At 53.7% G+C, this 24,028-nt stretch overlaps 2 protein-coding genes across 7 annotated transcripts in view; one reads left to right on the forward strand and one right to left on the reverse strand.

The window, feature by feature from the left end:
* Positions 1-3,133, forward strand: part of CBFA2T2 (CBFA2/RUNX1 partner transcriptional co-repressor 2) — a 66,274-nt gene extending 63,141 nt beyond the window's left edge. For 3 of the 4 annotated variants that reach the window (XM_037401930.1, XM_037401932.1, XM_037401931.1), the window contains one exon: positions 1-291. In XM_037401930.1, coding sequence (XP_037257827.1) covers positions 1-291 — 291 coding nt within the window. The other variant, XM_037401929.1, reaches the window with a different exon arrangement.
* Positions 2,768-24,028, reverse strand: part of NECAB3 (N-terminal EF-hand calcium binding protein 3) — a 25,285-nt gene continuing 4,024 nt past the window's right edge. Inside the window, exons 2-13 of one of the 3 annotated variants that reach the window (XM_037401934.1) lie at positions 22,808-22,832; positions 21,636-21,744; positions 14,686-14,711; positions 14,257-14,354; positions 9,196-9,332; positions 8,881-9,002; positions 8,503-8,582; positions 8,019-8,072; positions 7,287-7,399; positions 5,534-5,611; positions 5,101-5,192; positions 2,768-4,933 (exon numbers count right to left, since the gene is read on the reverse strand). In XM_037401934.1, coding sequence (XP_037257831.1) covers positions 4,905-4,933; positions 5,101-5,192; positions 5,534-5,611; positions 7,287-7,399; positions 8,019-8,072; positions 8,503-8,582; positions 8,881-9,002; positions 9,196-9,332; positions 14,257-14,354; positions 14,686-14,711; positions 21,636-21,744; positions 22,808-22,832 — 963 coding nt within the window. In that variant the 3' untranslated portion in view covers positions 2,768-4,904. The other 2 variants (XM_037401936.1, XM_037401935.1) reach the window with 2 other exon arrangements.

Raw genomic sequence — 24,028 nt, forward strand, 5'->3', positions numbered from 1 at the left:
AGTTGCTGGAACTGTGGTCGCAAAGCCAGCGAGACATGCAGCGGCTGCAACATTGCCCGGTACTGCGGCTCCTTCTGCCAGCACAAGGACTGGGAGAGGCACCACCGAATCTGCGGGCAGGGCCTGCACGGCCAGAGCAAGCCGCTGGCTCTGCCCACGGGCCGGTCGGCAGCTGCTACCGTCAAGAGCCTCGACGGCGTGCCCAGCCCAGCCCTTGAGAAGACTTCGGCGACCACCTCCCGGTCCTCCACCCCAGCATCCGTGACAGCAATAGATACGAACGGACTCTAAAGGGGAAGTTTTGGTTCACTCCGTTTGATCAGTTTCTCTGTTGTTTTTTTTTAAGCTGAAAAGAAAAAACCCTGCAGCAACTTGTATTACTTGACACATTTGACACATTGCGTCACCTCCTCGGAGTGCCGACACTCAGGCTTTGCCATCTCATTCTGCCTTTTTCTCTCGTGGCTCGTGGAGAACTCAGGTGAGCCCTGCCCTCCGTGCCTGTCTCTGCTGCAGGGGGGTACCAGAGCATCATTCAGGACCTGGAGGACACTGGGCCACTCGCTCAGGGGGACCTGGACTCGGCGGAGAGGGCTGCCAGCACACGCAGGAGATGCTCAGCGTGTGGTGCCCGACCAGGGAGCCCTGTCTGCAGGCGTCAAACGTGCTCAAGCTCATTTCTTGAGGTGTCTGAGCCGCCGCCTCCTTCAGCCACCTTTCTTCTATAACATGCATCAGTTTTTTTTCCCTTGCTCCCAGACAGCGGTGTCCCAGATGGCCGTGCTGGCCGGCTGTTGCTGTGAACAGACCAGAGCTGATCTCCCAGCAGGAGCATCGTGTCCTCTACTGCAACGGCAGAAGCTGAGCCCACTGCTCTCCTCCTGCCTGCAGGTTGGCAGCTGATGATTGCAGGGACAGAGAGGATTTGTCTGCTCTAAACCAAATGTCAGAACCAGGGAGGTACGGACAGTCGCTTCTGGATGGCCTGGTTTTAATCCTGTTTTGTGATGGGACAGACAGTTGCGTGTTACCTTGGGTGGGACCTTTGCTGAGGGGAAGTGTTCAGAGCAAGTCTGGATGGGTTGTGGGCAGTTACTGCCCTTTCCACCCGGGTAGTGTTGTTTTTCTATGCAGGAAGTGTTGAGTTTGGGTTTTTTTCACTGCATGGAAGTTGTTGGTTTGAGAGTTACTGCCATTGTTTTTAACCACAGAGATCCTCACAATTGCGATGGGTTATTTATGGTCTGTTCTCTCAACATGCGTTGGCCAAACTATTAAAATGAATGGAGGACTTGCAGTCCTACATCGGTTCTTACCCCCAGCCCCAGGGAGCTCCTGCGGTGCTGCTCCAAGGCCAGCTGTGCTCCTCCCTGCAGGGATGCACAGGGATGCGCAGCCACCGCTGCCTCATCCAGCCTTCAGAGACTGTCCCGAGAATGCAGGCTTGGAGAGTGAGGTCCCACAGGGATGCCGTGGTCAGCCTGGGAAGAGCCATCGCTTGGGGAGTCCCTGCTGGGGCGTGGAAGGAGGGATCCAGGGCAGTGCAAACCCTGTGTCAGGGCACAGCAGGCTCATCTCGGATGCTTCACGGAGGTCATCAGAGGCGCAGCCCATGGGAGCGATGGGCATGTGCCATCCGAGAGCTGCCCCGATTTCCCACGCTGCACGCAAATGGGCTCTAGAAAAACATCCATTCAGCAAAGCCGTGTTTCCATGACTGTTTTTGTGTGATTGCTGGGCTGGAGCCCAATGAGGCGAGTAATTCCCAAATTATTTTTGATCACTTTTTCAATTGGAGGCGAATAATGGAGATATAATGAATCATCATTGAGTTTGCAGTGGTGCTGCTGGCTGCCTGGGGATAAACCGGCAACCCCCTGAAGCACCGCCGTCCCCGAGGGAAAGCTGGAAGCGGCTGTCGCGGGCTAGGGCCGGCGATTCCCGAGTCTGCAAGGTTTTATTATGCAAAAAAGCCACGAAGTTGGCTGGTGTTCAAGATGGCTCTCGAGTGGCAGTTGGGAGCATCTCCCCTGTGTCCCCCAGGAGCCGGGGCTGCCGGCTGCAGCAGAGCCCTTTGCCACGGACGCGGCTCCTGGGAGCACGAGGGTGCTGTGCCGCTGGGATTAGGGCAGCCCTGAATGGGGGTGGCACTCGAGCCACCCTGACCCGCAGCAGCCACAGGATGGTGTCCCCCAGCCTGGAGGTGTTTACCCCAGGAGAGACGGGGGAGGCCGAGTCCCGAACTGCGGCAGCCCTGGGCTGCCCTGCCTGCTGCGCCCGTCGCCGAGCTCCTGGGAAGCTCCGGCTCTGTCCCTGCCGCTTCGGCAAAGCTTAACAAGGTTTGTGGTGCCCGCGCTGGCAGCATGGAGGAGGACACCCCACTCCTGTCCTGCCGCACGGGGACAGCACGAATCCGGAGCAGCCTCAGGTAAATAACGGCTGGTTGTGATGCTGCATCTGACCTAACACTGTGGGTCAGCGGCGGCCGGCGGCCACGAGGGCTGGTGCAGAGTGAAGAGCAAGGCAGGGCCGGAAGAAATTGCTTGTAAATAGATTGTCTTCCATAATTCTCATGCAACTTTGATGGCAGTGTATTAAAATTAACCCCCGTGTAAATGAATTAAATACTAACAGTCATGATTAGAATGATTGTTTTTTTTTTTTCTCACATGGAATGATAAATATGAAATTTGGACATGGGAAGACATTAGGTTGAGGTTTCTATTTTTTTTGACATTTAATTCTGTAATAGAAATTTGTTACTTCATTCCTGTGCATAACTTATTTAATGTACTGTATAAAGGAACCCAAACTGATACAGATGTATTTAGTTTGTTCTACTCAAAAGTAGTCAATAAAAAGACTATATTCATCATACAGCTTCCCCTCCTCCTCCGAGGTTCTGCAGTGCTCAGGCTGCTGTTGGGGCTCCTGCAGGATGCTGTCGTGCCGTGGCCTCAGCCAGGGGAGCTGCAGGGACAAAAACTGCCTCCCCTGTGGTGGTGAAGCTGCTGGGGAACCCTGAGCAAAGACCGGGAGCAAATGCAGGCAGAGCTGCCATTCAGCCCCATACTGGGTAATTTTGGATTTCTTTGGGTTTATGTCTAAATATGTTTTTTCTAAGCTTTTTTTTTTTAATTTGAGCACAGAACAGCCTGCAAGGTGCTGTCCCAGCTGGCTTGTGGTGCCAGCCCTGTGTGTGTCCCAGCCCTGTGAGGATGCCATTGCCCACACCTTTGCCTAATCTGAGGATTTCAGTCTCCAGGCTGCTGCAAACAGTAATTAAGAAATCCAAAATGGGGCCAAACGCCATGCTAGTCCGGGGAGGCTGGTGGAGCACCCTGCAGCCAGCCGAGCTGGCAGCTCAGGAGAGGCAGAGCCCGCTGCAGCCCTGCCCTTTGTGGGTGCCCATCTCCAGCCACCCCGGCTGGGCCTGGCTCCTGTGGCAGGGGGCTGCATCACGGCAAAGTGTGGCTTTGGCCAGGGAACTGAGCAGTTATCAATAATTAGATAAATAACTGGGTGCTGGGAGGGTAGGTCCTAGATGGGGACTGGGTCTGAGCTGGCATCAGCAGCTGCTATTCCCCCTACTCTGAGGAGCTTCCCTGAGCCCATCTCTGCAGATCACTTCTGGCAGCAGCTGGGTCACCCTCCCTGCACCCCAAACCCAGTGTTCCCCCACACCGTGGCCCCACAGTACCAGGGCAGGGGGGTGACACTGTGCCAGAGACAGCCAGTACAGCCTGTACAGTGTCCGCAGGCTGGAGCTGTTGCCACCACCCTTTCAACCACAGACTAACTGCATTTTAATTACTGCACCTGGGGAAGAACAGTCATATTAGTGTTTCTGGGGGTGCTGTTGGGGAATGGTGCCCATGGGGAGGGGGAGGTGGGGGGCAGGCACCCAGATAAGTGAGGCTTGGGGGTCCAGGGTACCCGTGGTGAAGCACACCAGGTGTCAGGGACAGGGTGCAAGGACAGCGCTATTCTCCACGCCAGGAGGCACTTCCTTGCAGGCATTTGCTGCCCTGCTGGCCCCTGCCCACCATGCCCAGCCCTGCTGGCCCGCGGTACTGCTCACTCCACGCTGTTTGCAACAGTCTGCAGTGCCAACACAGAAACCCTGAGCGTGCAACCCCTGGGCCACAGTGCCTTCTTCACTCACCCCCTGCCACCCACCACTGCCCCTCTCACCATTAATTCAGCTTCAGCCTTTCCGGCAGCACTGGAACCAGCGCTAACTCTGGTTTGTGTTAAATGACCCGCAGGATGAAGCGACAGCTATTAGCAATGCTCGCCCTGCCTGGGAGGTGCAGTGGTTTACTGGGGGGACGTGCACAAGCGAGGGGAGCACACATCCAGCCTCAAAGCCATTGCACAGGCTGCCAGGGTGGCCACAGCCAGATCCGGCACACCTGGCTAGAAATATTTTTTTTTTTCTATGAAACACTATTCCCAATCCATACAAGGCAGCCCACAGAGCCACAGCTGGCCAGAGCCATGTACCCCAGCCTGTCCCAGCCCCCTGTGGAGCCTTGGCCTGTCCTCAGAGCCAGGAGGAAGAGGAGCTGCGGTGTGAGAGGGGCTGAGGGCTGCAGAAACCAGACCAGTGCTCCCCCCAAGGGCAAGGCTGCCACCCCAAATGGGGCTCCCGTAGTGCTGCTGGGAGGGCCCTGCTCCCCCAGGCAGCACAGAGACTCTCTTGGGATGGGGGAATAAATAAATCGACATGAAAAGACCAAAAGGGTAAAACACTGCCAGGGACGATGGGCAGGCAGCCCCCACCAGCCCGCAGGAGGGAAGGAGGGACAGGGAGGTGACGAAAGCAAGGGAAGGCGAGGGCTGCGCCGAGGGCTCCGCGCCCTTCTGCATGCTGACGGCATCCTGGAAAAGGCTGCCCAGGGTCAGTTGTTGTTCATGATCCACCAGGATGCTGGGGAGAGAGAGGGGAAGGGGTCAGGGGTGTGCACTGTTAAACAGGGGAGGGGGACTAGGGGTGGCAGAGAAAAAAGCCACAATTTAGGTCACCCTCGAGTCAGTCTGCTCTGGAGGGAGGCCTGTGCTGAACGCGCAGAGCAGCAGCGTGGGACACAGCCTCACCTGGGAAGAGCATGGTGGTCAGCAGCTCCGGGGACTCCAGCAGGCTGATGATGGACCGCTGGAAAGTCTTGCTGCAGCTGGACTGCAAGTGGCTGTGAAACAGCGCGCGGGGTCAGGAGGGTGCAGGGACGTGCATGTCTCGTGGCTGCAGGGGAGCAGCTCTGCGCCGGGCCCCCTGCCCACGCACGGGGGACGGGGCTGCTTCTGCACCACCCAGAGCCCGACATCCACTCCGGCCCTGCCCCTCGAACCCTTCATCAGGGTCTTCACCCCCCTCCCCTGCAAGGGGCCCTGGGTGTGCACCGGGCCGAGCAGCAGCAGGACAGGCTGCGCGAGGAGGGGGAGCAGTGGGGTCCTGGTGGGGTCCTGAGAGGAAACCCCTTTCAGCCCCCCAAGCATACCGAGCCAGCCCCCCACAAGGAAAGCCTCCAACCTTCTCCATGAAGTCACATCCTGCCAGAACTCGTAAAGGATGAAGCAGGCCTCGTCCGTCAGCTTGCAGGCGGACACGCTGTGGGGACAGGAGTGACCCTGAGACGGGGCCTGGCAAGCTGGCACAGTGTGGCCGCATCGGTCCTGCCAGGCCGGGAGCGAGGGGCACACGTGCGCCTCACCCCCAGGCTTTCAGAAAGCAGTTTGGATTCATCGACGATTTGTGGCTGCTGGGGCCAGCTCCAGGGGATCCCAAACCCAAATCCTTCATGCTCTGCATTTCCTGCCGCCAAGCAGCAGAGGAGCTTTACAGCCATTAAACCGGTCCTTGCCGCTGCCCAGAAACACGCCTGCCAATATTTTATAAGTATTAGCACGGCCCTAGCACTGCAGCACAGGGCCTGATGAAGGAGCTCATCCTTCCAGCCCTTTGGAGGAGGTGTATGTCATCCCTCACCCTTCACATGGACAGAAACTGAGGCACAAGTGCAAGGAGCTGAGATCACAGCATAAAACCACAGCTCGCTGCCCCCTGAAGCGATGCTGTTTCACCAGGCGATGCTCCCCCTGCTCCCTCCTGCCGGAGGAACAGACTGGGGCTTTCTGCAGTCCATGGGAAGATGGGAGGGGGAAGCAGCAGGGAGGTGAGAGAGCAAGGCGCAGGGTGCAGGGCCTGGGGAACCAGCTGTGCTCAGCTGCAGCATCATTCATTCCAGCTGAGGATGAACGTTTCCTCCAGCTGCCACTAAAGGCTGCAGGAAGGGACCAAGCCCTGGGGAGGGAGAGCAAAGCAAGTCACTCAGCAGCTCAGAGGCTCTGTCCCCCTGTGCAGGGGCCGCAATGAGCTTTGCAATTCTCTGGCATGAACCAGGACAGTGGAGTCTCCCTGGGCTTTGCTCCAGCTTTCCACTCACATGGAGAGGCTGCCCATGCAACACTACCCAGTTGTCTGCACTAATAGTTCTCATGACAGAAAAGCCCATCAATTCCAAAGAAAAAAAGATACCATTCTCTCTGCCACATGTGTCAAAACAAGTGTCTTCCTTTTGTTTGGACTGAAAACGCAATTTTATGCTGTTGGAACTGAAGAGCTGAAAAATGACACTTTAAATGGGAACAGCACGAACATTTCCCACTGAAAGCGGCTTGAAATCTCCCGTGGGAGAAGGAAAGTGCCTCTCAAAGAGCAGCTGTGCCATCTCCAGGGACACGCTGGCAGTGGTGTGTCACTCAAGTCAGCCCTGGGCTCTGTCCTCAGCTCTGTCTGGAGCTCCAGAGCGCTGCTGGGGGGCAGAGCCTCGGGCTCCCAAGGGGGTTTAGCTTCAGGTGTTCACGGCCGCTTCCTGCCAGCCCTACACACGCTTTATATAAAGCAATACCCCGACACGAACTCTTCCCTTGATTTTTCCCCCATTATTTTCAAGTCCCTCAGTGCTGGAGGAACGCATGCATTCACTCACATGTGCGTGCCACAGCCATTCCTGCTGGCATAAAACCCATCCCCTCCTCGCCAGATGCTGACAAGTGGTTCTTGCTGGGAGGAGATGGGACGATACTGCCGGCAGACACTGCTGCAGCTGTGACACCGTCCTCTCCGCAAGGTCAACCCTCTGCACACCAAGCCCATCCTTGCACTGCCCAGCACATAAAATCCACCAAAAAACCCCCCTTTTGTCCCTCAAGGGTGCAATGTTAAAAGGCCCTACTTCTCGGCGAGCCACGCCACGAACAACCCCGCCGCCTGCCACACTTACTGCAGGCAGCTGCTCTGCCCGGCGGTGACCTCCGTGTAGGACCGGAATGCCTGGCGGAACTCCTCAATGCCGCTCGTTGCCACCGAGATCTGCCTCTTTGCCACCAGGATGTGCTGTGAAGGGACAGCAGAGGAGTGGCATCAGGGACTAATCTGTCTCCTCCTGCCCTCCCTGCTGCAGGACAAGGCAGTGCCCAGCAAGCACAGCACCGCAGAGGAAGCCACAAGGGGCTGGCACCACAATGCTAGGGCCAACGCCAACATGAAACGGCTTCCTTCCACCTGGGCAGGTTGCCTTGACAATGAGGACTGCACCAACAGATGCTCCATCCCCCAGATGGCAAGGTCCTGCTCTGGGGCTGCTGCAGCTCCCTGTGCCCTTCCCCCAGCAGAAAGGGGCCTCGAGACCCCTCCACTGGGGCTCTACATGGGCCGTGGGCGCTTGGAGCAAACCTGAGGGATTTGGGCACTCACAAAACGCTGCCTTCCTCTGGGCTGGCTGCGGGCACTACCTGGGGCTTTCATGGACCTGATGGAGCTGCATTTGTCCTGTGGATGGTCCCATGCCCAGCTCACAGCCTGCCACATTGCTGCCCCTCTGCCAGACCACAGCCAGCAGCTCACCCAGGTGACAGGGCACAGGGGCTGCGAGAACACGTGTGTGTGTAAGAAAGGGGATCCGTGCTCACTACGGGGATACCTGCAAACCACAAGTGGCAGGACGAGGACTTACTGCATCTCTCCCTTTGCACATGGCTTCCTCCTTCAGCGGCTCCAGGCGTGGGCTCTGCATTTAAGTCCATAGGAAAAACCACTGTTACTGGGAGAACGGCGCAACAAGATAAAACGTGGCAGTAACCCACAGCCCAGCCCAGCTCAGTGTGACAGGCTCTGGGGACGTTCCTTTGAGTACCTGGGGAGAACAGGGATGTGACCTACACATCTGTGGGGCTTGGTGGGTTCAGACTGACTTGTCAGATCAGCGTGGATGATGGAGAAGGCAAGGGAGGGTCAGCAGCGTCGAGGGGAGAAGCAGGGGCTTTGGAGACAGCAGGAGATGAGCAGCTTTGCAAGCCAGGTGTAGTGAATGGGTGCAGCTCCATAACAATGCCAGGACCAAATACCAGGGTCACTGGCGTGGGGAAAGGTCCCAGCACCAACCTGGTCAGCACCGAGGTGCGGGGCAGCCCCCAGCCCATCTCCCCTCTGCCACACACCTTGCACTCTAGCTTCTCGATGAGCTGCTGGAGCCTGTTGATCTGTGCCATCCACTGGCTGTTGTCTTCAACACAAACACCTGCACAGGGAAGGGCAGAGAGATGTCACCAAAAAAGCTTGCTTTTGTCATTGCGAAAGCTTGCTCAAGACCCAGAAAACTGCAAAAATGTCTAAATTTCTGATTTAAAACAAAAAAAATTTGTTTTAGTCCTTAAATTTCTTCCACTGCTCAAGAGATACAACATCCCACAGAAGCTCCAGCTGGCATCTGGGTGACATGGTCCAGCCCCCGCTGTCCCATGCTGCTGCTCCCACACCCACTCCAGCCTCCAGCGGGGCAGAGACACCAACCCGAGGGACGGCCAGGCTGCAGATACCTGTCGTTAGCATCCCAGAATAGGGGTCTGTCGGAGACAGACAGACGTTCTTCTGTCCTCTGCGCCCACATCGTCTCCCTGACCTCAGGCCAACTGAGGCCTCAGGTTTCTTTATGTCCTTTCTGAAAGAGTAAAACGCAAAAGGAGGGGTCAAAGTCATTCACTATACGGGTCAGCTTCACAACAGGCTTCAAAAGGGCAGATCCTGCTCCCAGATGTCCCTCCCAGGGAGGCTCATGAGCCCTGCCCCATACCGCACCCCCCCATGAGCAGTGGTGTGGAGAAGGGGAGGACCAGCATCTCCCACATCATTACCTCTCCCGTCCCGCCTGCTCCTCCACGGTGTCCACGGCACACTCAAGCGAGGCCTGCAGGGACTGCAGCTGGTGCATGGTTTCCCGTAGCAGGAAACGGGTCAGGAACTGCTCCATCTTCGAGGAGGTCTCATACCTCTGCAGGGAAGGGGAGACGATGTGTCAGATGCCTCCAGCTCTGCACGGGGGAAGCAGAGCAGCATCTGGAAGCAGTTGGCCCTTAAATATATCCAATGGGATGGATTCCAATCAAATTTTTAGTTGCTTTTGGAAACAATGACACTGTAGGACAAAAGCATCCTCTGGGTGCATGCCTGTGATGCACAGCGTGACCCTCCCAGCCCAGCCCCAGCACCCACAGCCCCCAGGAGCCGTGAAGGACCACAGATGGACCTCCCAAGCCGGAAGGTAAAACACCACTTGCAAAAATAGCTCCCAGCAACAGGGAGGGCTTTGGGGCAGGCAGGGCACCCCTTGCTGCACCCAGCGGTTCACACACACGGCTCTGCTTGCATCGGGGCTCCTGGGGCAAGGCTGGCAAGGCTGAGGGGAGCCCCACAAGACTTTCTTCCCCATGGTGCCAGAAGATGGAGAGCATGGGACTGGGGACCCCAGGCAGGGACCCTGCTACTCCTCCTGCCCACTCCTTCACCTCCTCACTTCCAAGGGGTGCAGGACCAAAATCCCCGCCAGCGCTGCTCCTCTGCCAGCCCGGACACGCATCCCCTGCTCACAGGGGAACAACCGACCCTCAAACCTGCCCCGGACAAGCCTAAGAAAGGTGCAGAACACCGACTGAGTCGCCACTGGGACACAGCAGAAAGGACACATCATTCATCCACTGCAGGGCTGGACACATTTCATTTCAGGAGCTGGTTCAAATCCAAACACGGTCACCCCTCTTTCTGCACAGTGTGTACGTTCAGCCTGCCTGGAGCCCTGCAGCTCGCCCCAGTGCAGTTCTTACACCCCAGATACACAGGCACCGGCAGTAGCCTGGGGTGCCAACCACTAAAACCCAACTACCAGCCTGGGACACATCGTGCTTGGAAAGCACTCAGCTCTGAAGCTCACCGTGCAGAAGGCTCCTCATCATCCTGGTCCCAGCACACCCCATCCAACCTTGCAAGGGCAAAACAGGATCCCACGCAGACACATCAGTATTATGGGTGAGCACTGCACGCGATGAGCCAGCTGCTTCCAGTCTCTCGCCTCATCGAACACAGCATGCCCAGGGGAATGTGCCAGAGAGGAGGATGGAAATAACCATCTCTCAAGAGAGCCCCAGATGCTGTTTCACCCTTCTGCATCAACTTGGAAAATTCATGCCAGTGAGTGAATCAATTGAAAAATGCACCTTCCCTTTAGTTCAGCTGCCTGGCCTCCTTTGCACTCCTCACTTTGGGGCAAACAAGCAAAACCCTCTTGTCAGGTGTTGCACCACACAGTTGAAACCCCTCTGTAAATAGAGGCTCAACAAAAACGTGCTCTGTCTCACCGAGCACAGCATTTTCTGCTCGTAGCAAAGATTCATGGAAAGGAGTCATGGAGGAAATAATTCAGCAAGTATGAGGCAAAGCTTTTTGGTCACGGACTAGTATTTCAGCTCCATTGACCCAGATGAAAATCCCAAAGTTGCCAAGAGCTGCTATAATTCTGCTTTTGAGAGGTTTTATTAGTTTCTTATGATGACAGTTAAGCTTGGGACAGAATGGAATAGGTGATCGCATAATTCCTGCCAAAGGAAAAATAAAAGCACCTGACTTGGAGAGGTATTTATAGGCTAGTTTGCAGCATCTGCAAACTGGAAAATGGAAAATTCTTAGCATACAGGTCCCCTGTGAGAAATACCAGGCTGTTACCCAAGGTATCGCCACAGTTCACTTCTTACTGTGACACTATTATATTGCAAATGCAAAGCTTAGCCACAAGATAAGCTTTAATTAGTAAACTGCAGCACAGCTATCAAGTTATATTTTAAAAATGTTAAGTGGGAATGACAGAATTGGAGAAAAACCCTCTTTTCTGGAAAAGGCATCTTTTCTTTACCATGTTTCTACCAACCCAGCAAGGAAGGATGGGAGCATAGGAACCCCTCATGATCTGGTTTCCTCCGGCCAACCTGTGGATCCATAAAAAAGACCACGAGCAGGTTTGCTGCCCACACACGCTATTTCCTACAGTAACTGCAGTCACTTACACAGCGAGGAGGACAACCCCAGCCCGCATTTCCCATGCTTTATCACAGCGTTTATCCTGCAGTCAACAACGTGCCAGCAGGCAGCAGATCGAGGAGCCTGCGCCCAGCAGACAGCCGCCGAGGCACACCACTGATCCACGCCAGGTACTCTGGCCTGCAGCAACCCGCACAGAGGGGGGAATCCTCAACACCAAAAAGGCTTTTGGCAGCACTGCTTCAAACCATACCTGCCAGACACAGAGCTGTGGCCTATTCCTTCTGAGCTTTGGTTTCCTTATTTCCTTCTCTCCCCTCCCCATAGCTCATCACCCTGGCACGGTCTGAGCAAGCCCAGCACCATCTCCCAGGCTCTGCCTTCTGTTGTGCTAAAGCAGCAGCCCAATGCTCTTGATTTTCCTGCTTGTCAAGTGGGCTGGTATTTACATACGGTGAGCCTATTTACAGCTGTGGGGCAAGTACCTGGACAATGCAGGGGTGAGCAATCCTGTGGCAGCAGAAGTAAGGAACTACAGGGGAAGGAGCATGCCCTAACCAAAAGGTGCTGTGGTTCAAACCTGTGAAACCCAGCTCAAGTCAGAGATCCCCTCCTTCTTCTAGCTAGCCTGGGTATCACTGCCTCCTCAGAACCATGCGAAGCTCCCTTAAATACAGCCTGGGAAAGACAGGCAGGGACTGCAGATCCTTCAGCATCTGTTGACTCCACAGCCCGCCTGTGGAAGCGGAGCTTTATGGTGAGGGCTGCTGGAGCAGGCAGGCCTCTTCCAGTTTGCCCAGCACACAGCATGGCTGCATCTCCAGCAAAAGTGACTCCCTGGGATGAAGTTTCTTTCAGCTCTTCCAGGAGGGTGGTCTCTCTGTCAAATGGGCTCTCGGTCCGTAGCCACAGTGGCATTAGAGGTGATTGAACCAACAGAAATGTGGGGCAGATGTGTAATATGGGAAATCTCTGTTCTCTCCCCCTCCCCTGGCCGAGAAAGGTGTGAGCTTTGGCTAAAATCCAACCTAATAAACCCACTAATCCTGTAATAACCCAAGATTGAGTCCCGTTCTGGAAATACAAACATGGGAATATATTCAGGTCACAGCAGGTACGAATGCAGCATTTATCATCTCTGCCAGCCTCTAGCAGTGGCAGATTCCCCACAGCTCTGCAAAAGCCCTAACCACAGGGTTGGAGCATTGCCTTCTCCCCGGCTCGGAGCCCAGCGGACCAGGAAAGCACAGGGAGATGCTTCCCAGGAGGATCGGTATCTTCATCAGGGCACCCAGGAGCTCAGGGCTGGGATCAGAGCACCCCATCAGCACAGCTCTCACCCAGGGGAGAGCAGTGCTCTGAACGGTGGGCTGCCCTGGCCTCCTGGCTCTGGCTGGATCCAAACAAGGGTGGAAAAGCAAGTCCGCAAAAATCTGTTTCAACAGGGAAAACCTGCTTCTCTTTTTCCAGGGAAACCCTGTGGCAGCAGAAACTATTAAGTGAATGAATGCATCATGCCAATACTGCGAAGCAGACACTAATTGAGCTGTCCTTTGGAGAAGTACATGAATATACAAAATTCATTACAGAAATAATTTTAAAAACACAAACCAGAAAAGAACAGAAATAAAGCATAGCTCTCTGAAGAGGATTCATTCACTCCCTCTGGACTCACATTTAATAACTGTGAAGGGGGCCGAGCAGCTGAACCAAAGAGAAAAAGCATTTTCAAGTGAACCCCTCTCCTGGTGTGAAATTTCCCAACACACAGGGAAACAATGAGGGGGCACCTCGCCAGACGAAAACTCAAAGAGATCATGACTGACACTCCAGAGGCACAAACACCACTTCGATGACTACGCAGGGCTGACAGTGGGGACCGGTCCCCCTTCACTTCTCTGCCCGATCAGGATGTCAGTGGACAGTGTGCACGTGGGTGATGCCCTTCATCTGCTTCCTACCAAGCATCAAACCACCACATCGAAGAGGAATGAAGGGCTGGCCCTTCCCGCAGCTGTAAAACAGCATCAGTCCCAAGCACACGGCTAAACCATTTAATACATTTCAAATGCAAAGGGGGCTGCTGGTCCCTTCCAAGTACTGGCCACGGCTTTCTCACAGCTGTACTCAGCCCACAATGCTGCGCACTGCAGACCTCTGCTCTCTGACGCAGAGGCAGGGGGACTCACAAAGCAGAAGGCTGCTTGCCCTAATTAGCAGCCTCCAATCTGCCTCCCATCAGTACAAGCTCCAGGGAGAGGGAGAGCATTCACCGCGGGGATGAGCTTGGCAAAAAGTGGGAGTCAACGAATTTCACCATTTCCTACCTTCTCCCTAGTGCCTGGCTGTTTCCCAAAGCAGCCCTCCTGCTGCAGTGGCTTCTGTCCCCTCTCAGGCAGCAAATTTTTGTTGCTGTGAGCACAGACTGTGCTGAGCAGAAGCTGCTGGGGCCAGTCCAGAGCAGGCTCAACCCTGGAGTCCCCATTTCATGCCACCTTGCTTCTGGAAAAGACCTCACTTTGGCTCAGAGACGCAACACACAGACTATCAGCGATACTCCCAGAAACAGTATCCCCAGGCAGGACACTGCAAGTGGTACGCAAGGAGCTGTTGAAACAACTGCTGCCAGAACCCTGCAAGGAAGAAGACATCTCCAGAGCATAAAAGCACTAGCTCTACCCTTCTGCTCTGGCACAGCTCCCCCTCCTCCAGGCACGCTGCAGGCTGTGCGGCTGCGGTGCTCACTGCACAAAGACAGCCCCGTTGATCTGGGAGGTCCATTTGCTGCCCCTGACACCGAAGTTTAATGCTAAGCAAGCAGCCAACATCACCACGGCTTCTGCTACACACCTGCCTGCCCTGCTGCCCTCCCACAGCCCCATCCTTACCAGCTTGGTTTTGTCCATGGCTGCCAGGACTGCAGAGTTGAGGGCTTCCAGGGCCGAAAGCACGTTCCTGTATTCTCCGAGATACGCCGAGAAATAATCTGAAGCAGGAGAGAAGGCCATGGTGAGCTTCCCATCTCTGCCTGCCCTGCACCCGCTGCTTCCCACACACAGCCCGGCACTGCAGGGGGGCATTCGAGTCCCTCTCCAAAGTCACGCTCCCACAGACTGAAAAGTCCTCTCCGATCCACACAGACAAAACGTCCCGTCCCCTTGAGCAAAGCAGGGATGCCTTCTGTGCTGGGATTCAGGCACAGGGACTGTTACTGCCACTTGACTCCCCCATTCCTGCCCAAGTCAGATGTGCTCAAAGCCCCACCACAAACCCTCAACAGAAATCCCCCTCCAAGGCAGGAATACAACCCCACTTACCACACAATTTCTCTGTGTCCACGTTACTGCAAGAAACAAAAGAACAAGCTCTTGTTAGATGGTGGGGCTGGTTTGGGAGAAACAGTTACAGTGGGCAGGGTCTTAAGGGCCTGCCTTGAGCCCCCAGTGGATTTACTGCTCCTCCCACAGATTTTTCAAAAGCTGTGTTAGAAAAATAAAAATCTGCACAAGTTTAGAGCCAGCAACTCAGGAACCATGCCCAGCACCTGCAGCACCCAGGCAGGGCTACAGAGCATCACTTCTGCTGCGGGGGCCTGAAGGAGCAAGCAAAGCTGCTCCACCAACATCTCCTGGAACTGAAGCGTGCTGGGAAAGCACCTGTGACAGCAGGATGGGCTGGGACAGAGGTCTGGGGAGCAGGCAGCATCCCACACCTCCGGGCTGGCCAGCTGGGCTGGCAGCCCCATTTCTGAGCGCCAATGCTGACAAGCCCCAGAAACTGCTTCTTCAACCCAACCTCTTCCCCTAAAGGTGCGAAGCACTCAGCCAGGACTCCCTCCTCATGTGCCCCTTGACTTCAGCCCAGGTCCTCCTTCGTGGTTGCCCCCATGGCACCAGCCCCTCTCCTCTCCCCTCTGCCCCACGGGTGCCCCTTCTCTCCCCCGCCTTCAGAGCCCAGGCAGTGTGGGGCTGCCTTCAGGCTCCCAGGGCAGGGAGCTGGATGGCTTCACAGCCCACGAGAGGGGTCGCTCCTGACGTGAAGGCCATTAAAGCAGGGGACGTGGGTCCAAAAACCTGGAGGTGCGGGCCTGCTTCCCACTCCTTTTCAGTAACTGAGAGCACTGCACCAGAGATTAAGTGCTGGCATCCCTGCAGGGCTTGGACAGGTCCCTCCCATTGCTGATAAAGATGCTGCTGGGGTGTAGAGGGAGGAGGAAATATCCAGAAACAGCTGCATGTTTTCAGGACAGGATGTCAAGCAGAACCATGGGTTCACATGAAGCTGTCTGATCAGCTCAGGTGGCCAAAGCCTGAGGCAGAGCTGCTCGGGATGCCTGGCATCACCTGCAGTCTGTAGGGAAATGCCCCAGGATATCATTTATTCAAATCATCCTCCGCTCAAGAAATTCTGCTGTCTCAAAATCCCCTAAATGATTACAACCATTTTAAATCCTGATTGGGAAAGTGGAAGAGAGCACGAAAGAGTTTAAGTGTTTTAAGTGCTGTCACACATGGAGGAACTAGTGATACCCTGAGTTTGCTGGGCTCCAAGTGCAAGTATGGCTGCAGCGCTGCCTGCCCGGGGGTGGGGTGGGGGGAAGTCAAACCATAGCTGCATCACCCTGTCCCCACTCCGACACTGCTCACCGGGCAAAAACACCCCAGAGACAAAATTAGAAGAGAGTATGTGAAGTGACCAAAATGCCACACCAAGAATGGGTGCAATAATTTAAGAAAAGTCTTCCTACAACTTTTCCCCAAGCATAAAAAACTGGTTTCTGTGTCTCTTTCTGCTAGGCTTCCACTTAGAATATTCCACTTCAATATTAGGCAGTGTTGCAAACCATGAAAATATTTTGGTGTGAGATGTTACCGCAGACTTGCAGCATCAGGACTGCAGACCCCCCTGTTTAGCTAATTGCATCAGGCGCCTTCTTAGGCAAGGGAGACGGGCAGTTTTAGGATGTGATCTGGTTCATCTATTTTAAACACCTACCGCAGAAGCGGATTAAGGCAGGGCTCTGGCGCACTGTCCTGGCACTGCAGACAGTTTTTAAAATGGATAAAAAAAAAAAAAAAAGTGTTTCCCTTGAGACGCAATACAGACAATCGGCAAAACCACAGCCCCTTCTTCTGCCGACTCCACTCCATCAAACTTTGCTGATCCATCCTTCTCCGAGTAGCTCCATGCACCCAACCACAGCTCTGCTAGATAGAGTGACTGGAGTTTGAAGCACAGATTTAAATTGGAAAAATGTCTTGCTCCTTCTTAATTTTTCCACTTACTTCTGAAAGCTGCCTGGAGCCTGCAGAGCCACCACTGCTGCACTGCCACAGGAGACTTGGCACCGCAGCATCCACGGCACTGGCTGTTAGACCTGTGCCCCAGAGTAACAACTTCAGCCTCTAGTTCCCACCCAAGAGATGGGTAAAAATCACGAAAGAGGGGACATGGAGATGAGATAACAGAATACACATTTAAACACCTAATGTATATGTTACCCAGGCATTTGAGTCTGTCCCCAGTGAGGGCCTGAGACTGGTTTCACCAGGAAGAAGGAGCCAGCCGCTCAACCCACTGCCCAGTTCCCCACCTTGACTGCAGTGAGCAAGCGCCCGTGTGACAAAGACCCACGATCAGCACCAACCCTGTGGCTTCCAAGGAGAGGCCAGAGATTATTAATAACTCTCCGTCTTTCTGCTTGCTGCTTAAAGTCAAACAGCTACTCAATCACTAAAACCCTAAACAGCTAAACATAGAGCCAATCACCAAGGTCTCATGGCAAAAAATCAGCCCTCTGGGAGTTGTCTGTTGTAAGGCCTGCTCCCTTCCCAACGCAGCCAGCTCAGTCAGCAACCCTGCACGGCCACCTGCAGCAGCCCCCAGGGCACAGTCAGGGGCAGAACAGAGCACGGCAAGCAAATCACAGGACCAATGATGCCATTTTCATGCTATCAGAAACTACTTCATCCCAGAAAACAGCAGCTCATGTGAAGAACCTGCACGTCAAATCCCGACCCATTTTGCAGGGCTGCGACAAGGCAGCAGGCTTTGCTCCACTCCTCTCTCTCCCACTCCAAGTGAAGAGCCATCCTCTGCCTCCAAAGCACTCATCCTGAGACTCTCCACATTTCCACATAGCTGTATTTTGACTGTGCTCAAACCACTGATTAACTGTAATTAAGCTTGAACTGACGATGAAGGATCTTGTCAGTATTACGCTGTTGGGATTCTGTCAGGATGTGCCTGGAATTTATGCAGGAAAACAGCAATCAGCTATAAAAAAGCAGATGGGTATTTTTTTTACCATTTATCATTTTGGGAACCTCTGCTGCCATCACAGATCTGGTTTCCAAACCTTTCCAGTGTGACCCAGAGTGTTTTGGTCACTCTCCATCTTTCAAAGACTGGCAGGCACTGCAGCTCCAAGTGTCTGACTAAAGAGAGGGGAGGAAAGTTCACACAAGTCCCTTCTTCCACAGAACCAGAGGCCTGAGGTTATATCCACTAAGAGTTTTTAGAAACCACCAGTTCAGTGCTCCTATCCCTTTCACTTGTGGCTCAAGGTCAGAGACACAGGCTCTGGGCAGTCTGTGCCCAATTCCTGCCACCACTATCTGATGCTCTCATACAACAGAGGATTTGCCAGACCCTATTTTTCTAAAATTTCCCAACAGAAGGACAGGTGAGGTCCACATGACTCTTCCCTAGTTTCATAGCCCCCTGCAAAGAGCAGTAGGTATGCAACCTATGCAACACTACAACCTTCAGTCCAAGGCCCTTTGTAACCGACTCTCTGTTAAGCTGTCCCCACAAAACCCTGGGATCTGCTCCCATCCCACCTGCCTGGGCTGCAGATGGACTCGTGGCTGCTCAGAGCGCAAGCCGCACTGTGCATCTCCCAAGATGCTTCTGCAGCAATGGAGATTTTTCACCCCTTCAAACATATTTGTCTCTTCTCACCCAGACGTTTCAGTGGATGAAAATGCACTTTTCCAGGAATATGAATCTTCCCGCTCTGCACCAGTGCCAGAGCTGATGTGGAGCTTTCTGACATGCTAAATGAAATGGTGGACCTAGCGTTGTAACCAATTTGCAAAGAGAGTTGAATTCAGTTTCAACATAACTTTTAAAGCGTCAAATAATTAGAATAAGGAGATATTTTAAAGCCAAAATGGAACATTTTTCAGGAATGCAGAACAAAAAAAGCCTCACAGGGAAACATAAAATCTGAACTGAACCTAACAGAAGTGCCTGCAGGCCGCAGCATCCCACTTGAGCACCAGGTGGATGGGAGGTGGAGCGAAGATTGGATAGGAAGGACGAGGAGAAAAGGAAAGTGTGTGCTGTGGGAGAACAAGCAATGTGCGAGACCTCTGAAATACTCATCTTCCCAGATGTCAGCTTTGGGACCCAGGGGAGCAGCTCCAGGTTTGCAGTGATGGGTGAGGGTTAGGACATGTCTGGGCAGCGCTCCATTACCCAGAGACAGAGTGTGCCCGGGTACGAAGGTCTCAGCTACGCCTCTCCTTCGGTCAGGCTGGCACTGACAAAGAAACACAAGTTCTAGCCTAGAGCTGATGAACACAGCATCCTCGTGGCCAAATCCACCCATGGGATGAAGGCTGAAACTTTCCCATCATCAGAAAAGCTACAACCCATGAAAGAAGCACGCTAGATACGTTTGTAGAGCTTGTAGTTACTTTCCAGCTTTGTAATACTTTGAGTATTACCTCAGGTAATAACTCTTGAATCTGGCAGCAAATTTCAGCCAGCTCTCAAAAATATTAAGTTCTTGCAAGTGCGAGCCAAGCAGGCAGCCTGGAGGAGAGGGGCTGTCCAGCTCCACCATCAAGGGGACAGCAGGGCACCGGTACAGCCCTTACAAGGCACCAGAAGTTGTACAAAGGAGCAAGTGCCCCCACACACCCCAAAAACAAATGCCAGAAAGTCCAGCTCTACACACAGAGTCACAGAGACGTCTGCCAAGCCCAGCACACTAAACACTGCTTGATTTCCACTACCTGCTGCTGCACAGTGGGCAAGCAGTCCCCGGGCAGCCCCTGAGGACAGACAGGGTCATGCCTCCCTGGGGACAAGCCTGTCTCTCCAAGTCCCTCACCGCAGCAGGCACGCAGCACTGGGTCAGGATCAGAGCACTCTGGCAGAGGCAGCGCTAGCCCATGGTGTTCGCAGGGGGCAGGATGCCTCTTATCAGACAATAAGCTGAAGCACCAGGTTCCCTCTCTGGGAGGTCCCACCTCCTCCTCCTCCTCCAGCTGGGGATGAAGCTGAAGGAATCACGTACAGCTCCCTGCTGCCACCTCCCGTGTTTCATCCCACTCCCACCTGCTCATACCGAAGCCATCGCACGCATTGACCGTGCGCACACGCTCGTGGGCCACATCCCAACCAGGGACAGAAACAAGACCTACACCTGCAATGGCCTCAGGGCTGGACTTCCCCGTCTGCTCCTGCAGAAGTGAGGGCACCCTCGCAGGGCTGGAGGGACGGAATCTCCTACATTTGCTTGAAGTCACCGAATGCAGGAATTTGGAAATCAGCTCTGTCCGCAGGGGCCCTTCTGCGCTTCATGGCAGAAAGGGATCAAAGACCCAACGGTCATGCCCTGCTAACAGATGTCACCAGCTCAACGCTGCAACTGCCATGTTGTCATAGCTACCGCACCGTCATTACGGGTAATGAGTTATAGAGAGCACCGCCGCAGGGAGGGCCGTGCGTGGCTCTCAGACAGCCTGCTCACATGGGCCCCTTCAGCCAGTCCTGTTTATCTGCTCTGGACACACAGGAAGCCCAACCTGAAAGCTACGGCAAACCAGGAGATCTTCACCATTCAGTTAAGGGCACAGTTAAAACTCCCTGCTTTGCTGCAACCTGTGTTTTCCAGTGGTATCATATGGGAGTGACTCCAAGGTCACCCCAAAGTGGTGGGGAGGAAAGGGAACAGCTCACTGCCAACTCCCTGGGATCACAGCCCAAAGAGACAGAGGCATTTTCATGAGACATCTCCTGCTGCCCACATCCAGCAAACCCAACTGGCAGGACAGGCAGCAGTGGGCAGTCAGGCTTAAAAGAAAGCAGCACCAGGGGCTGCGAACACCAGCCCACCTCTCTGCCCCGTCAGTGAAGTGGGAGCATCAGCTAAACCCACCACCACTTGGCAGGAGACAAACACCCCCTCCCCCCCAGTCCTGGGTGGATGATATGGGGGCTTGGAGCAAGGGACTGCTGGGTACCCTCCATCAGTGACTCCATGGCATTCAGTGGCCGTTGGCATCTTGGCATGGCACAGGCCCTCCACGGAGCTGCCCTGGCTCCTTGCAAAGCCCTGGAACCAGCGTGTGCAGCTAACGCAGCTCTGAGTTACCTCTCCCTAACAGCGACCTTCTCAGACACTGCCCTGGCCAAGGGCATCAGAGAGGTGCAGGAGATGCTTCCTGGGGGCCAAGGAAGTGGCAGAAGCCAGGGCTGAGCTTGCTGCCCAAGACTGGGAGGAAGCTGCAGCCACCTTCCCCCGCAGCAGCACCCCTCCGTCTGAACAGGCAGCCCTCAGGCATGCAATTTATCAACGGCCAGTTTCTCCCAGTGCCAAAACACGCTCGCTCACAGCAGCTGGCAGGGCAGCAGGACCCCAGCAAGGCCACTCTGGTATCCGAAAGGCTGGGATGAGAAACCCCGCTGAGACCAACAGACTCCTCCAGATAGCACCAGTCAAGAGGAGACCAGGGCTAAGTGCAATTACTTCTGTTCTTTGGGGGTTTCTTTTTTTAAAAGTAGCTGGCCTAAATTCACAGTTACACTCATAAGGCCCACTTCTGGTGGAAAACAGCTCTTACGTAAGTGAAAAGCAATTCCCTGTGTCAGCAGTGGCAAAGTCTGCAACTTTGCACAGTCTGTGCATCGTCCTCACACCACCACATGCTCCTCTTACAGACACACAACCTGCTCTAGAGCTGTGTATTTCTGGAATACATTTTTCAAACTAACGTAACGTAATTTTAAATGAATGCTTGCTTTTATGGAACCGCAGTACATCTGATAACGACTGTTTTCAAAACGTCTGGCTTCTCTCATCACCAATTCTTGTAGCTGGTGTTCAATGGGGTTTCACATCTGCGTGTTACAACAGAGAGGTTTATCTCACCCTGACTACTTATCGCACCCGCCTCCAAATGTCCTCCATCTACAGTCAAACAGTTTTATATTCTCCTTCATCTCCTCTCCTATGTGCCACCATGGTACTTACTCTGAATGACGCCTGTCAATGCCACTAAACAACTCCCACAGCTCCTCTGAGCTCAGGATCCCATCAGCAAAATAGTTCTTGAACTCCTCAAATGACAGCTTCCCATCATCTGCATTTAAATAAAAGGGAAGAATAATTATATACCTGCAGAAAGAAGCATACGGGCCCCAGCGATCCTCCCAGCAGCCTCTCTACCAGCAGCGTGGGACGGTTGGGCGTGTTGTGCATAATAATTAGAGTAGATATCTCATTGAAAGCATCTCCTGCCAGTCTCCATCAAAAATCCAGGAGCACTAGCAAGCACGGCCACTGCTGCTGGAATTTCAGGTGGGAATTTCAGCCCCTTCCAGAAGACCCCATTGTAACATTTTCAGAAATGCATGCAGACACACTCTACTTAGATGACCGTCTAAGTACAGAGTCCATTTCAAACAGCACGTTGAGGACAGCGTCAGGTCTTTATAGAAAGAAAAATCTCTCCATTGACTCAAGAGCTTTTTCTCTCCTTTCTATGGAGGACTGCAGCTCCTGGGCTGTGTTTTGATCTGCAACAGAAGGAGCTCCTGAAGCCTGCAAGCTACCGTGTGGAAGAGGCCAAGAGAGGGTGGGAAGGCTCAGAGGCAAAATCACAATGACTTGTGATTTCGGACCTCTTGGTTTATGGGTGCCAGATTAAAAATCAGGTAGCAGAGCCCAATTTTCAAATGCCAAGGGCTCCCCAGTGGGCATCCAGAAACAGGGCCACCCAACCACGGGCAACTGTAAAACCCTGAACTGAGCACAGAGACTGAATCAATCCTGCAAGGGATGGAGCAAAAGCCTGACGGCCCCTGGGCTGCCTGCTGCACAGCTTGCTTTGCCTTCCCTTCTCACTGCTGGCAGCACAGAGGAGAGATCATGTGCATGCAGGCAGGAGAAGGGCTTGGAAAGGGCTCTGTCCTGTGTGGCACAGAAATGGTGAACCAAGGGAGCCCACTTCCCCAGCCCCCCGCCAGGCCCTTTGCTCCACTGCCTCTTGCTCTGAGCAAAGCAGAAAAGCATTTTTCTTGCAGCCAGAGCGCTGCTTGCCCTTATTCTCCTTCACTCTTTCAGCCAAACCTTGTATCAGGGACAGGCTGTGCTGCTTCACCCAGACCCGGGCATGGAGGGGGAAGCAAGAACAAAGCACTCACCGTTCTTGTCAGCTCGCCGGAAAATCTGCAAGAGAAAATACAACAGGGTTTATCTGGTGAGGCAGCAGGGACAGCAGTGCAGCTGAATGGTGAGCCAGGCAGTACCCACCACCATGGGAAAACCACCTCCTGGAGCTCAGGGAGCCACAGAGAAACCCCTGCTGTCTGGTCTGCACAGGCTGTTCCAGGGAAATTCCGCTTTGCAAATGATTAAAACTATTTCTTGTCTCCAATGCACAAAGCTCTGTGCACAGCCACCGCCACCCGAGCAAGCCCAGCACTCACACTGAGCTTCTTCTAAAGAACACAAAGGGAGATGAAGTAGAAAGGGCTTTGCTACACCCTTGTGATGGAACATGTTTAATTTTTCAGACCTTTTAAATGAAAGAACATTAAGCATAAAACCATTCCGTAACAGAAGCACTTTGTGCATCACTGCTGACACTTCAACTGTCTGCACCAAGGAGCAGTTTGTCCTGTGCTTTGTAATCACCCTTCACAACAATCCTTCCTGCAACACCTTCACACACACACACTGTAATTAATTAATTCATTATTATTAATTAATCTGTAACTAATTCTGCCACAGAGCACAGCTGGAGAGCTGCTCCAGTTCAGGATCTCAACCCTGGCTCCCAACCACGAGGCTTCTGCCCACAACCCAGAAGAAAGCTGGGGCTTCTTGTACCTGCCTGGCTCTTCTTTCAACAATAATCATCAGAAGGTCTGGGGCTGACTCTGGTGAGGAACAGCATAATTTCCAAAGTCTAGGAACATCTTGCCAGATTGAACAGTACAAGGTTTTAGCCAGCACATCCTAATAGAGCCAATGACAGCAAGCTCTGTGTGTGGCCACTTTCTTCTTTTTAATCGTCCTTCTTAGCCACCCTGGTTGATAAAGAAATCTAAAGATCTGAAGAAAGATCAGGCATGAAAAAGGGCAAGAAAAAGGAGAAGGCAGACTTTGTTATATTCTTTTCCACATACCTGCAAAGCAGAGATGGCTGATAAAACCACCCCCAGACCAGCTCTGCGCCCTGCTGCAGGAAAATGCGTTGCTGCCAGTTGCCCCCTCCACCGGCAGCTCACCTCTGCACTGCTCACCGACAGCTTTGCTGCACGCTTTGAGGGCACAAGCCCATACCTAGCCACTGAAACGTCCCTGAAAAAATAACTTTGAGGTACAGAAACAGTTACCCAGAGAAACCTCTGCTGCTTGCT

The sequence above is a fragment of the Falco rusticolus genome, chromosome 10 (assembly GCF_015220075.1).
Source record: "Falco rusticolus isolate bFalRus1 chromosome 10, bFalRus1.pri, whole genome shotgun sequence".
Classification (NCBI taxonomy): domain Eukaryota; kingdom Metazoa; phylum Chordata; class Aves; order Falconiformes; family Falconidae; genus Falco; species Falco rusticolus.